This window comes from Dama dama, chromosome 11 (assembly GCF_033118175.1).
Source record: "Dama dama isolate Ldn47 chromosome 11, ASM3311817v1, whole genome shotgun sequence".
Taxonomy (NCBI): domain Eukaryota; kingdom Metazoa; phylum Chordata; class Mammalia; order Artiodactyla; family Cervidae; genus Dama; species Dama dama.
The window spans coordinates 5,826,742-5,840,132 of NC_083691.1; the positions used below are offsets into that span (position 1 = coordinate 5,826,742).

General features: G+C 45.2%; 1 protein-coding gene across 3 annotated transcripts in view; it reads right to left on the reverse strand.

The window, feature by feature from the left end:
* The window catches only part of ABL1 (ABL proto-oncogene 1, non-receptor tyrosine kinase), a 136,177-nt gene that overhangs the window by 37,290 nt on the left and 85,496 nt on the right, over window positions 1-13,391 (reverse strand). Inside the window, exon 1 of one of the 3 annotated variants that reach the window (XM_061154393.1) lies at window positions 11,845-11,973. The exons of the other annotated variants lie outside the window; for them this stretch is intronic. Within the exon in view, the coding sequence (XP_061010376.1) occupies window positions 11,845-11,923 (79 nt within the window). The 5' untranslated portion in view covers window positions 11,924-11,973. Of the gene's footprint in view, window positions 1-11,844; window positions 11,974-13,391 lie in introns of those variants that run through there. 3 annotated transcript variants of the gene reach the window in all.

Genomic DNA, 13,391 nt, shown 5'->3' on the forward strand with positions numbered 1-13,391 from the left:
TAACAGTGTAAAACTTCAATGAAATGGGCATTCTCACACAATGCTACTAGTTGATGTAGACACTGCTGGAACATTTTAAGAGAAAAACTGGAAACATGAACTGAACTGAGTCTTTGAAGAATTCTATCACCTTTGATATACCTCAAGGAATTTATCCCAGGAGACCCAAACAATGATTTGTATATGCTCAGTCACTCAGCTGTGTTGACTCTTTGAGACCCCACCGACTGTAGCCCATCAGGCACCTCTGTTCATGGAATTTTCCAGGCAAAAATACTGGATTGGGTTGCCATTTCCTTCTCCAATGATTTGTATGTACTGATTTTTAAAATAACAGCACCAAAAAGGAAAAGCACAAAATATTTATCCATTCAAGATAGGTTAGTTTGTGGTGTATCCATAAAATAGAATATAGCCATAATGTCATTCAAAATATTTTTGGAAAAACGTATCTAACAACTTGGAAATATACTATAACAATCCATAATTTTATAAAAATTGAAAAAAGTCCAGAAGGAACTACACCAAAATGTGAACATTAGTTAATGCATGGTAGTGTGTCAACAGTACCATTAACAGTAGTTTAACACAGGGTGGTGGGATTACAAACATTTTAAGTTTTCTTTTTTCTTTTCTATATCCTGGCATACTTCTCTCACCATGAATGTGAATTGTTTCCATAACCAGAGAACAATTACAAGAATAGAAAAACGGTCATATAGAAGCCAGCTGACGCTTATATAATTGATCATCTAACATGAAAAAGTACACAGGGGGAGGGGGGACTCTTCTCTCTCTGTCCTGAAAAAGTCCATGTGCGTTTCCCTGCAGGATCCCAACTTCGTGGGCGTGAGCACACGACTCTGGCAGACCAGGGCTACACAGGAAATTAAACCAGAGTCATGAATACAGAAATGCTTTTCTTCTCAAAGGCCCTCTGACCTCTTCTATCAAACATTCTGCAGCATCTGGATTTGATCAAAGTTACATAATCGGGGGAAGTGGCCTGGAAAACACCTGGAATGGGCAGAACACAGACACCGGCTCTGGGGTGACTATCGATTTAAAGTGTGGATTATTAAAGGGGGACTGTCCCTCACATGGAGACAGATGCTGAGAACTTCATGTGAGGGGATGAGGCCTCTCTGTCAGGAAGGAAAGGGCCTCCCACTGCCTTTTGATTCAACAGGACGTCAGGAAATCCAAGGCAGCCTCTCGATTTTCCTCTCCAGTTCTTGCTCCATTCCACAAATTAATGGCCAAAGCCCAAAGGGAAGTATTGCTCATGCATGCCTCTGGATCGAGACGCTGAAGTGCAGCCACAGTCCAACACCAAAACCTTCCAGTCAATTCCCAATCCAGGCTGATGTCAAAATTGACTCACGACGTATAAATGCCAAGTTCCTTGCTTCATTTCATAGCGAACAATGCTCGTCAACCTTAAAAATGATCACAGCTTACAAGGCCCAAGTTGCAGAATGTACTTAAATCTTTCTTGCCTAATACATGAACTTCCTGCCAGTCCCCGGATGGACCCTTAAAGGAGCTCAGAGGATTCATTAAAAAAAAACGATGCCCAAAATAGCTCCCCTCTTCTGTTCTGCCAACGGATAAAGAAATCCTTGCGTCTATTCTTCTTAAAAATGTTAGTTTAACATTTTCTGCGGCATCCTGAGTCATAGCTTTAAAATATTTAAGATTTTTATCTTCAAGAATGCCTCTCACCTCATTGGAAATCCTTTTGTTATTACCACATCCTTCATGAAAAGGTTTCCACTCACCCACAAAACTCAGGAAAAGTCATTAATTAGCCAGTTGAATACCAAGAATGGTGCTATCTAAAAGTGCTCCAAAGTTACGGCTCCAACTGTGCGAACAACAAACTGAAAAGTCTGTAAGAACGATGCCACAGAATTCACTGGATCGGTGAGTGATTAACTTATTTGGACAGCATTCGAAGAAAAGAGCTTGGGTCTTTAAAGTACAATTTAAAGATCATTTTATACAAAAATAATCCTTTCTTAAAAGTTGTGAGTCACTGATCAAAAATGTTTACAAAAGATTCTCCCATATGGCATGTCTGGTCTAGACTCTCAGGGGCTGCTGCTGAAGCTGCCACTGCCAAGGAGGAGGGGAACAGGCTACTTCAGTCCCAAAGCGGGAGGGGATGGGAGTGGGGGGAGAAGGTGGGAGGAACGGGGATACGAGTGAGGAGGGGGTGGAGGCGAGGGAAAGGGAGGCTTCATCTCCAGGAAAAACATCCCAGGGAAGCTTCCCACCTTCTTGTTGGTGATCGTGCCCAAGGTTATGGTTCCTGCTGGAGTCAGATAGACGGGCTATGTGGCAGTCATTACTGTCCACCTCGTGGCTCTGGGGCTGGGGTGGGGGGGGAGGAGGGGGGAGAGGATGGGGCGTGTCAGATGTGATAAACACCCCCTTTACTTTTGCTCACATTCCATTATTTAAACCCTGGTCGCTTTAGTCTTATTTCCTTTGTGGGCCCTTCATTATGATCCTCCAGTTCAAGGAATCTCTGTAATTTAAAAATCTATAAAACAGATCCTTCAAAAAAGAGGGACGGCTTCGTGTTTTATTTCACACTCAGTTCCAACCGATGAGATCATGCTCAGACTATTCTCAAGTCAGTTTATAACAGTCTGATACAACTTTTTATAATATGAGCTTAGAGGAAAAGGATGATTTCCCACAATCTGAACTCGATGAAAGTCATTTTATCTACATTCTACATGGTCCTTTATTTTGTAATTTACACCCTCACCCAGAGCAGTTAAACCTAAAAAACAAGTTTAGCTGAATACAGCCTTGGCATTAACTTCACACTCTGAACACAATGTTCCCAGCACCCCCAAAAAACTGTGTCAGCTGCTGGGGAGCAAGGGTAGGGCAATGAGGTAAGGATGCAAGGAACACAGCCTCTGCTCCTTGGGGGAGAAAGACCCGTTCATGAAAATGTACACACCCTCAAAGCAAAAGTCTAACAGAAGACAAGCGCTGTCCTGTGGATTAATTTTTAAGGACACAGACATGGACTACCAGGAGTTGTGAAGGGGGTTGAACTCAGCAGGGTTAGGAAGGAAGCAGACTATGAACAAGGCCATGCCCAGCAAGAGAAGCCCAATTAACACAGGGACCCAAGGCCAGCCTGACACATCAAGCCTACTCAGGGAAGGGGCTTCACCTGTGCTGTGCTGTGCTGTGGGCCCTCTGGTGATGCCTAGGAACTCCTCAGAATAAAGTCTGCAAATACATCAAATAAACATGGAGCACTGCAGAGAACAACTGTACTGTAACAGTCCTCAAAGTATCTTTTGAAAGTAATCTGTGATACAGTGTTTCTTTACTATGCATTAAATATACACTCCTTTATTAACACATTAAATTGCAAGCTCCAGGAGTAGCTACTGTCGTTTCAAAGTAGGGATGAGTTTAGGTAATAATCACAATTGTTATATCATATGAAAATATCTGAGTTCTACTGCTGGCAAAAATCACAAGCACTGCTAATATTACTGTGGTTTGTCATATACATTTGTTAAAAAAAAAAAAAAAAAAACAGATAAAACACTAATTTTCAGTTAGCACTTAGTGAAATAAAGTCTTAAAAATTTCTCCATCCAAGGACATGGAGCCTCTGAATGTCATCCCAGACTCCAAGGGCCTTGTGGGTTCACAATGTCTACACTGCTGACGTAGTTCAGCAGAACCCCAGCAACCTGACAGAGAGACAGGTCTAGAAAGGGGGCTGCTGTAGGTTCCTGTGAAGTCCAGATTATGCAAGTTTCTTTCTAAGTAAAAAGAACTAATAATTTTCTTTCCATTACTTCCCACTTAGGGGTGTTATAGGCAATAAATTAGATGGGATTCCAGAGAAATTCCCTTTAAAAAATAAAAAAAGTTTTTTTAAAAGTTATTTAAATTGGCCCAAGGTGTAACTATTGCTGACAACCTTTTTATATTGTGATATTCCTAGGCAGTCCATTTTAGAAAACAGAATCCTCCATCCTAACCTCTGTCCAGACAGGCAGTTCGGATGCAAACTCTTCTGAAGATACACAGTCCTCTGTCACCGTTCGCTCAACCAGAAAGCCAAAACAAAAGGAATTTTGTGTCACTTTCTAAGAATCCACTGTCAATGAAGTCAACGATGACTAAAGATGGAGTACAAGGACCGACATAAAAGAAGACTCTAGACTATCTTCACACCATTCTGAACCCAACATTCACACTCCTCTCCCTCTCAACCCAGTAAGCGCACACTCACAGCCTGGCCACTTTTCCTCCCAAATCTCTCAGCAAGCCTGTATTTTCCACACCCTCGACTAGTTCCCAGCTTTGATCTGGCCCCTCGTTCCACCTCCGCACTGCCACCTGAGCGCTCTTCCTAAAAAAATGCAGATCTGACCCGAGTCGCTCTTCCGTGAAAATCCACCAAGATGGCCGCCGGCCGAGAAGCCGAAGAGAACAGCTCGGGAGGCGGCCCTACCTGTGGGCCTCGGTCACCTTCACTGGCGCGGTCAGCCGAGGCGCTGTGAGGAACAGGGCTATCCCGTGCCTCGCGGGGAAGCTGGCAGTTGGCCAACAATGTAGGAGACACTGTTCCCTCAGACACCGGCGAGGGCTGTTGCTGCTGCCACCTCTGGGGAAGAAATCCGGGCTCCAGAAGGACCATCTTCCCCCAGGACGCCTGCTCTTCATTCAGCCTGCCCCCCACAGGCCCCCGCGGATTCCCCGTTGCTGCCTCAGCGGTGAGCACCTTGCCCAGGGCCAGTCACTCCCCCTGGAATGCCTAGTCCCTTCTCATCCTCCCGCCCGCACCAAGGCTAGGAAACCTCTGACTGGTCCTTCTGCCTCCCCACCCCTCACCTCTGGTTGATTACTTCCGGTTCGCCTCGCACTCGGGGAGGACCCGATGTCCGTCAAGGGCGCCCTGAGGAATCTGTCCCCGTGTCCCTTGTGGGACACTAAGCCTGGGCTCCAGGGTGGACAAGCCTTGTTCAAATCTCAGCCCACCATGTCTTTAAGATATTAGTTTCCGAGCCTCAGTTTCTCAACTGAACAATGGCTTCAAAACCGAGTTGGGCCGTCAGGAGGGGTCAATGCATACTTGCGTGTGGAGACGTTCTCCACACGGATGCGGGCATGGCGCCTGGCACCAGGGCACCGCAACAGAGAGTAATCATCCCTTCTCTTATTATTGTTACCACAATAATGTAAGTTCTTTTGGGGCAGAGATGGAGCGTTCTTCTCACAGAGTCTTCACTCTCACCTGCCTAATACAATAGACGACTCAGCCCTGCTCAGGGTTTCTTAGAATGAACTCAGTCGTAAGAACATCCTGCACTTGTTTATCTTTGGCAGCAAGGTAAAAAAATTAGGTCATGACTGAAGAGTGCACCTTAATGACCTGCCAGCCTTAAGTAAGAATAGCAGAAGTGACAGACGGGCAAGATGAGAAGCAAATGCAACCCAACCAGGAAAACTTAGCAAGGTGTAGGAAATACAGTAACTTTTTAAATGGAATGTACACCACAGCCAAGAACCTAAAACAAGGTGTAGCATGAAAGTACCTTTCTCTGTGCTTTCAAAAGAAACAGGATTCATTACTGTCTCCTAACAGGCCGAGATGCCTCCACAGACTTCTTATTTGTGAGGGAAGAAAGGTTCCCAGAGTCAAAGTGTCCCCAGTGAGCCCACTAACCTTAAAAGCCTTTTTATTCTGTCACAGGCCATTTGCAACAGACTGAAAGCCTCCCCCTCTCCTGCCAGGCTTGGGAGGGTGTGTAAGCCCTCATTTCACATTTCCTGTTTTCTGTTACAGCATCATCAAGGCTCCTGGGTCACTTGGACCCGAGTGACTGAAGTCAAGAGGCTGCCCAATGGAAGGCAATTTCCCTAGAACGTCTCGTCAGCCATTACTATTGGCATAACTTTAATTGGAGTCAATCCTAAAGGAAATCAACCCTGAATATTCACTGGAAGGACTGATATTGAAGCTCCAATACTTTGGCCACCTGATGCAAACAGCCGACCATTGGAAAAGATCTGATGCTCGGAAAGATTGAAGGCAAAAGGAGAAGATGGTGACAGAGGATGAGGTGGCTGGATGGCATCACTGACCCAATGCACATGAATCTGAGCTGACACCGGGAGACAGTGAAGAACAGGGAAGCCTGGCGTGCTGCAGTCCGTGGGGCTGCAAAGAGTAGAACTCGACTTAGGGACTGAACAGCAAACAACAAAAATTGGAGTAACTGAATGTAACCCCAATAAAGGTATTTTGGCTCCAAAACACAATGGTCAACTCTATTTATTCATGGCCCATCTTTAAGTTAAATTTTAAGGTTAAGGTATTCATTGTATAGCGCTGTTGGCTAAACTTGAGGACTGATAAGACTGATGGGGATTAGGTAGAATTTAAGAGTAATAAGGCTGAAGTTTATGCAACTGAATGTAAGGGAACAACAGCTAGTACTTATTGATCCCTGCTGAGTGCCAGCACTGTGCCAAGCACTTTATCTGCACGAAATCCCTACAACCCATTGAGTAGCCTCTATTATGAGCGTACGTGAGAGGGCAGGAAATACAAGCAGACATGAAGCGCCTCACACGCTCCCTCTCCAGGAATCCATCCATCCATCAGCTACCTGTCAGTCAGCCTCACTCAGTCTCCAGCACTGCTCCCTCCTGGTCTGGCTCCTCCTTCTCCACTCCGCATCTCTTGTCCCCCTCCCCCCACCCTCCCTCTGCCCTGTCCTAGCCCCTAACCCCCTCCTCCTCTCTCGTCTTTGTTTACCCCTCTCCTGTCTCAACTTGTCTTCTTGTCATTGTCTCCCAGTCTCCCACCACCACCTAACACAGACAGTATAACAAAGCATCGAAGATGTGGATTAAGCAAAAAGGATTTGAAAACCAGTTTCAGAGAATAACAACTATCAGTATCTAAGCACAAAGTTAAGTCTCTCAAAAGTCAGGAACTAGCAAGCTATTTTTCCAAACAGCTTTGGAACTTCACTAGGCAAGAAACAAGACTGACCATAAGTGATAACTATTAAAGATGGACAAGGAGTACAAGGGACTTCACTGCTTTTGTTACAGGTTTAAAATTTTTCCACTAAAAAAAGTAAAAAACACGAAAATTTCCTGGTGGTCCAGTGGTTAGGATTCTGTACTCTCAATGCCAGATCACCATTACAGAGGAAAAGATAAATTCTTTCAATGTCTCATCTGATCTTTGGTTCTTGGTTACATATACTTCTGGTTTTATTTTTTTTTCAGTTTTATTGAGATGGAACTGACATACCTCATTGTCTAAATTTTAGGTGTACAACATAGTGACTTGATATATGCACACATTATGAAATGCTTACCACAGGGAGTCTAGTTAACATCCATCACCACACACAGTTACAAATGACTTTCCTTGTGAGAACTTTTAAGATCTACTCTCCTAAGTCATTTTCAAATATACAATATAGCATTATTAACTACAGTCACCATGCTGTACAATGTTACGCATATTTTTCCTGTTTCTATTTCAGGTCAGTGATTACACTGATAAAATTGTGGTCTGATTTTACAGTAAGGTAATAAGCAGTATGAAATTTTCAGTTTTCATATGTTTGGAGCTATGGAAATGCATCTCTAGAGATGAGAAGTAAGATGCCAACTACGGCATTTAATCCTGCCAACAGGATTTTTTTTCTTCCACAATTAAAATATTCACCATGGGAATAAGAATGGGTCAAGGAAGAGAAGATACTCTTCCTTAAAACCAAGGACAGGAAGTATTCATTATAGGCATCAAAGCAAACTTGGAAACAAATTGTTTTCTTAACAAGAAAAACTATCCGTGGGTTTAGTTCAAATTCTATCACACTTCAGCCATTACAGCAATTGGCAATGCCAACATTTTAGAGTCTGAAATACTTAAATTACTAACAGCTAACATTTGCTAACATCTTGCTCTGTGCTAAAGAGTTTAAATGAAACGTCTCATGTGAGTTTCCCAACTCAAGAAAGCAGGGACTATGATGAACCTTATTAGAAACGAGAACACCGAGGCTGAGAGAGCAACATGCCACAGTCACTTCACTGGCAGGATGGATGACATCCGGGCCAGGCGGGCTGGCTTGGGAGCTGTGTGCTTCCCAGGAGAACAGGACGTCGGCAACATTCTAGCCATAACACTGCCTGGATTTAAGGACATCCCAAATGAGCCTCACATCAGTATAAATACATACACTTAGCACTTCACTGGTCTCAAAACTTTCCTGTGACTCATCTCCTGGATTCTCAAAAACAATCCTTGAAGGTGGGCTGGCCAGAGAACATTTGTTCTCTCGGTCTTAGAGGTAAGAAGGCAGAAAAGTTGAGACATGATGAAAACTGGGTTCGCCTGACTCCAAATTCAACTGTTTTTCCTACCCAACTGACCTGGGGCCCTTCCTCCTCCTCTCTAGAAACCTCACAGCGTCAGTCTGAGAATGAAGTGAGGATGTCTATGAAGTGCTTGGTGCTAAAGAACTGTCGCCTCATTGATGCGCAACAATTTCAGTGTAACCTCCAAATGAAAAGGACTGACTGGCTTTCTATTTGGTTACAGAAAGAGCTTCAGATTTTTCTTTGTTACTAAACAAGGGAAGTATTTGATGACCTCAGAAGAGAGTATTTAGAAAGAGAGCATGAGCTTCTGGGAGGCAGAAGTTCTAAAAGTGTATCTGTGTGGCTGGCACCACACAAAGCCTCCACCAGAAAGTTAACTGCTGAATAGAAGCGTTTCAAAGTGGGCCCTTAAAATAAATGCTGACAGTTCACAAAGAGTTCACTTCACAGAATCAACACGTCCACATGTAAGATTAATGCACAGTGTACACAAACACACCAACAAATCAAAGTAAACTGGGGAGGAAAGAAAAAGAATTCAATTGGCGAATGTTCATGTTTTCTTTCACACCTCTAGGAGAGAGAAGAAATGAATCAGAAAATTCAGTGCTTGAAGTAGACCTAAGATTGTAAAGCTCAATGTGGCCATAAAGGACAGATATACCTATAAACATACATTTTTGCAAAGCTGGAACATGGAGGTTAAAATGCTATAATTGCCTATGTGTGCATAAAATGTTTCTAGAAGGATACACAAGAAACTCAAGTGAGGTTTCTGGATGAAGAACAGAATTTCTTCTCACTAACCTTTAAGAATTTTTTAATGATGTACAGCTATTCTAATAAACATTTAAAATTTTACTGCTAAAGGCAGTCATTTTTATCAGTATTAAAAAGGAAAAAAATCCCTGATTCAGGCTTTAGAGTGTTTCTGAAGATACCACTTTAACATCCACAGAGAGTTCCAAGGAGATGAACAGTCATAGCCGGTAAAGCATATAGTGGCTAAAACTGGGCTCTTTGGAGCCAGACAGCAAGGGCTCAAGTCCTAGCACCACCACTTGCAGGCTCTGCGACCTTAGACATGTTTTCTAACTTTCAGATGCATCAAGTTTCTTCATCTATAAAATGGAAGTAACCAAAGGGCTATCATGAGAAATAAGCAAATAAAATCATATAGTATGCCCAAACAGTGCTTGGAATACAGTAAGCATTTAATAATTGTTGCTTTGGCAGCTAGGCCTAAATAGCAATAGATGCATGATCAAGTTGCATTTATGGCTGAACTTACTCTCAATGGAAAACTTGATCATATTCGATTTTCTTGGTCATTTGGGACACCTGGGGCCCCAGTGTGTGTCAATAAACACTGACTGATTGATTTAGGATGTCAGTAAAAACCAAAAGGCTGGATTACTTATCCAGATGTTAGAAATATTTTTCCCAAGCAGCTAATAGCACATCCAGGCTTTTTTTTTTTTTTTCCACATCCAGTCTTTAAGAAACAATCACTAAGGTCTGTTAAATTCCCTCAACTACAAAACAACGGTTTCATTTACTTTCTCCAATTAAACGTAACAACGAAAGAAGGAAAACTCAGTAACAGAAAAGAATTCCTAGAGTGATACCTTCCTAGATGGAGGCTTAATGCCAGGTAGTCTGCTGTAATCAGAATTTTTTTTTTTAAACTTGAGAGTCAACATTATTTCAAGACACATTAGATTTTGTAAACCCTCACCTCCAAAAACAACAACAACTATAATTAAACCATCCAGGTAAGAACTAAATCTACTGTTTACCCCCAGGGAAAACAAAACAATGCCACAACAGTGCTGTGACCTAAACCTTCCTCCATCTCTGCAGCTACAAAAGTCCATTCATCTACTCTGCCTGAAGCATCATCTGCAAAATGGATGGTGATGCCTAACACTAACTCGTTACAGATGTAAATGAGAATGTGCTCAGAATTCTGAGCAACTTGGGAAATAAGCAACATATTAACTGAAGATGATCTTGGCTGCTCACATGCCAACTTCTAGCGAGAAATAAACCATCTTCTCCCTCTAAATGCTAGATCTTGTGAGCCCACTCCATCTGGATGCGCCTTCTCTGAGGTGGCCAATATACACGTCTCATGGCAAGAAGCGCCAACTGATTTCGCCTGTACCACTGGTGTTTACGGTTTGAGCTGCGCATGTGACTTCATGCAGACCCTCAGGTCAAAAAGTTGGAGAGAAAAGAAAAATAGGTGAGACAATGAACAAGGCCTCCTGTTCATTTCTCCTTCATTTTAAAGAGAAAAACGTTACAACTCCGATGGCATTCCAGCAGCCGGAATTCTACTACTTGTTCTAAAAGGAGCTTTACATTTCTACTCCTGTTTTAAGTCCTAAATAAAAAGGACAGACAAATTCAAGCAGATTTACATCCCTAAAGTACAATTAACTTTTCTGCTGAAAGCCAACAGTCTGGGGAGAGTCCCCAAGTCAGATAAATTTCCGCTTCATTCTGAAGCTACAAAATGAAGGCCACTCATCATAGTCAATTGTTTTTTGTTTGTTTGTTTTTTTCCAGTTGTCACCTTACTAGGACAGAAAACAATGACACACAAGAAAGGGGCAAAGGCGGGGGGAGGGAGGGAGGATTAGAGAAGAAAAGGGGAGTAGAATGGGGAGAGGGCAAAAGGGAACCGCCCGGGCTCTGAGGCTTTATGGAAGGAACTTGACACGAGGTGACCCTCCTCCAAGTGCCCTGGACTCATTCAAAATCTTCCTAAAATACGGTGGAACTTCTCTTCTCTCCCTGCAGAAGTCTTAAGAATTCTTACGACCTCTTCGTGGTCCGTAGATAAGATGGAGTGAGTGTGTGTGTGTGTGTGTGTGTGTGTTGTGGGGTGGGGTGGGGGGGAATGGTGTAGAAAGATCACTTCAAATTCTGTATCCATAAATGGTAGAGCCATGTTCCCTTTTGTCCACGAGACTTTAATGAAAATCGTCTGTTTCGCAAATACGGGTCGACCTTTTGGACGCGTAATTCCCAATTAACGGTGGAAATTCCACGACGTGGGCTCACGAGGCCCTTTGGGCCTGTACGCTTTGCTTTCTCCAACTTTCTCGGGGAGACCCTGAAGGCCTGGGGGCCCCGCGGCTTGGCCCTCCCGGCGTGGGCTCCCCCCACACCCCTGGGGTTAGTGCGCGCGGGGGTGGGGTGGGGTGGGCCCGGCGCCCCGCACCCTCCGGGCTGGCGGCGGCGCCCAGGGGCGGGCGAGGGAACCAGAGAGCGGGAGAGGGCGAGGGAGAAAGGCAGAGGGGAAAGGGGGAGAGGGCGGGCGCCGAGGGAGCGCGCGCGCGCGGCCGGGCGAGGCCTAGGAAGGCAGGCAGGCCAGCCGGCCGGCCGGGCAGCGGACACGCGGCCGTCCTCGGCCTGCTCCCCGGAGCTCACCTTCCAGGTAGCAGCTGGAGGAGGATGAAAGCCCCTTCTTGGATTTGCAGCCCACCAACTTCAGGCAGATCTCCAACATCTTGGCGCGCCGGCGGCGTCGGGGAGCCCGCGCCCCGGGCTGCCCTCCGCGGCGGGCTCAGGCCCGGCTCGCCCCGCGCGCCGCCCCGGGCCCTCGCGGCCCCGTCATGCCGCCTGCCCCGCCGCCTACCCCGCCGCCCCGCCGCCCCGCGCCAGCTCCCGGTCTCGGCTCCGGACGCGCCTGTTAACAAAGGGCCCCCGAGCCCGGCCTCGCGAGGCCCGCCCCCGCCGCCTTAACCCTCTGCGCGCCGCGCCCGCACCCAGGAGCTGCCCCGTGTTCCGCCCGGCCCGGGCCGCCGTCCAAAATCGACGCCTCGCGGGTTTCGACGTTAAGGAAAGCGGAGAGCGGTGGGGGGCGGGGGGGGGGGGCGTGATTTTAAGCGCGCCAAGTCTTGGTTCTCAGACTTGCGAAGTACTGTCCTGACGCCCCAAGAAGACAAGGGCAACTATGGCAGGCAAGTCGGGGGAGGGCGGGCCTGCTCAGCATCACTTTTAGGAACCTCCTGCATCTCTGGGAGGAGATCCCCCCCCAACCCCCCAACCCCCGCAACTGCACCGCTGAAGGCCAAGCGAGTTGCACAGGGCGCGGTGCCCTGGCCAACCCCGTGTCCCCTGACTGTTGGTGAATAAGGCAGATTCCTCTGCAGTCATCAATACTGGTCTCATTTCTATTCGGTGAGCTTACTGTGATTAAGGCCAACTCAGTGGGTGTCTGAGGAGTGAATAATCAGAGAGCTGCAACCCACAGTACAGCTACACAAGTTTGCAACACATTTGTCAAGTCATACATCCAGACTAGGAGACAAAGGAGACGTGTGAGTTCAAACACAATGTCTGATTATTAATAAAGGGAGTTTAGTCTCCTCCATGAGAACTCATCAGGGGCAGGGCCTGCTCCCCTTCTTTAAGAAGCCTCATTTTTGTTCAAGAGAAAACTCCTGTTTGGTGGGTGCCATGGGGGGAGGGGGGAACACATTATTTAAAACCCATTTCACTGCTGTGCTTGGCTCGAATAAACATATAACATATATATCTATTATATATATCTATTATATATATAACATATATAACATCACATATAACAATATAAAAAATAACAATAATGTGTGACTTGGTACCAAACTGGAAATCTACATCACTGGAATACAGAATCCGGTCATACCAAATAATTTAACAAAATCGGAAATGTTTCAGCAAGTATAGGAAGGAAAAGTTGTCTAAACAGTGTTAGATAACTAAATTGCAACAGGGAGAAAAATCAAGTTAGTATACATCATAGCATCCAGGAATACTAAGAGCTGAGGGGTACTGAGATTCTACTACAAGCCAGACTCCTGTAAGAAGCACCCTTCAATCATTACCACATTGCATGTGCACAACTATTCTGCACAACAAGCAGAATTATCATCCTGATTCTTCAGGTGAAAATCTGAAATTCAGAGGAGTCAAGCAGCTCGCCCAAAGCCTGA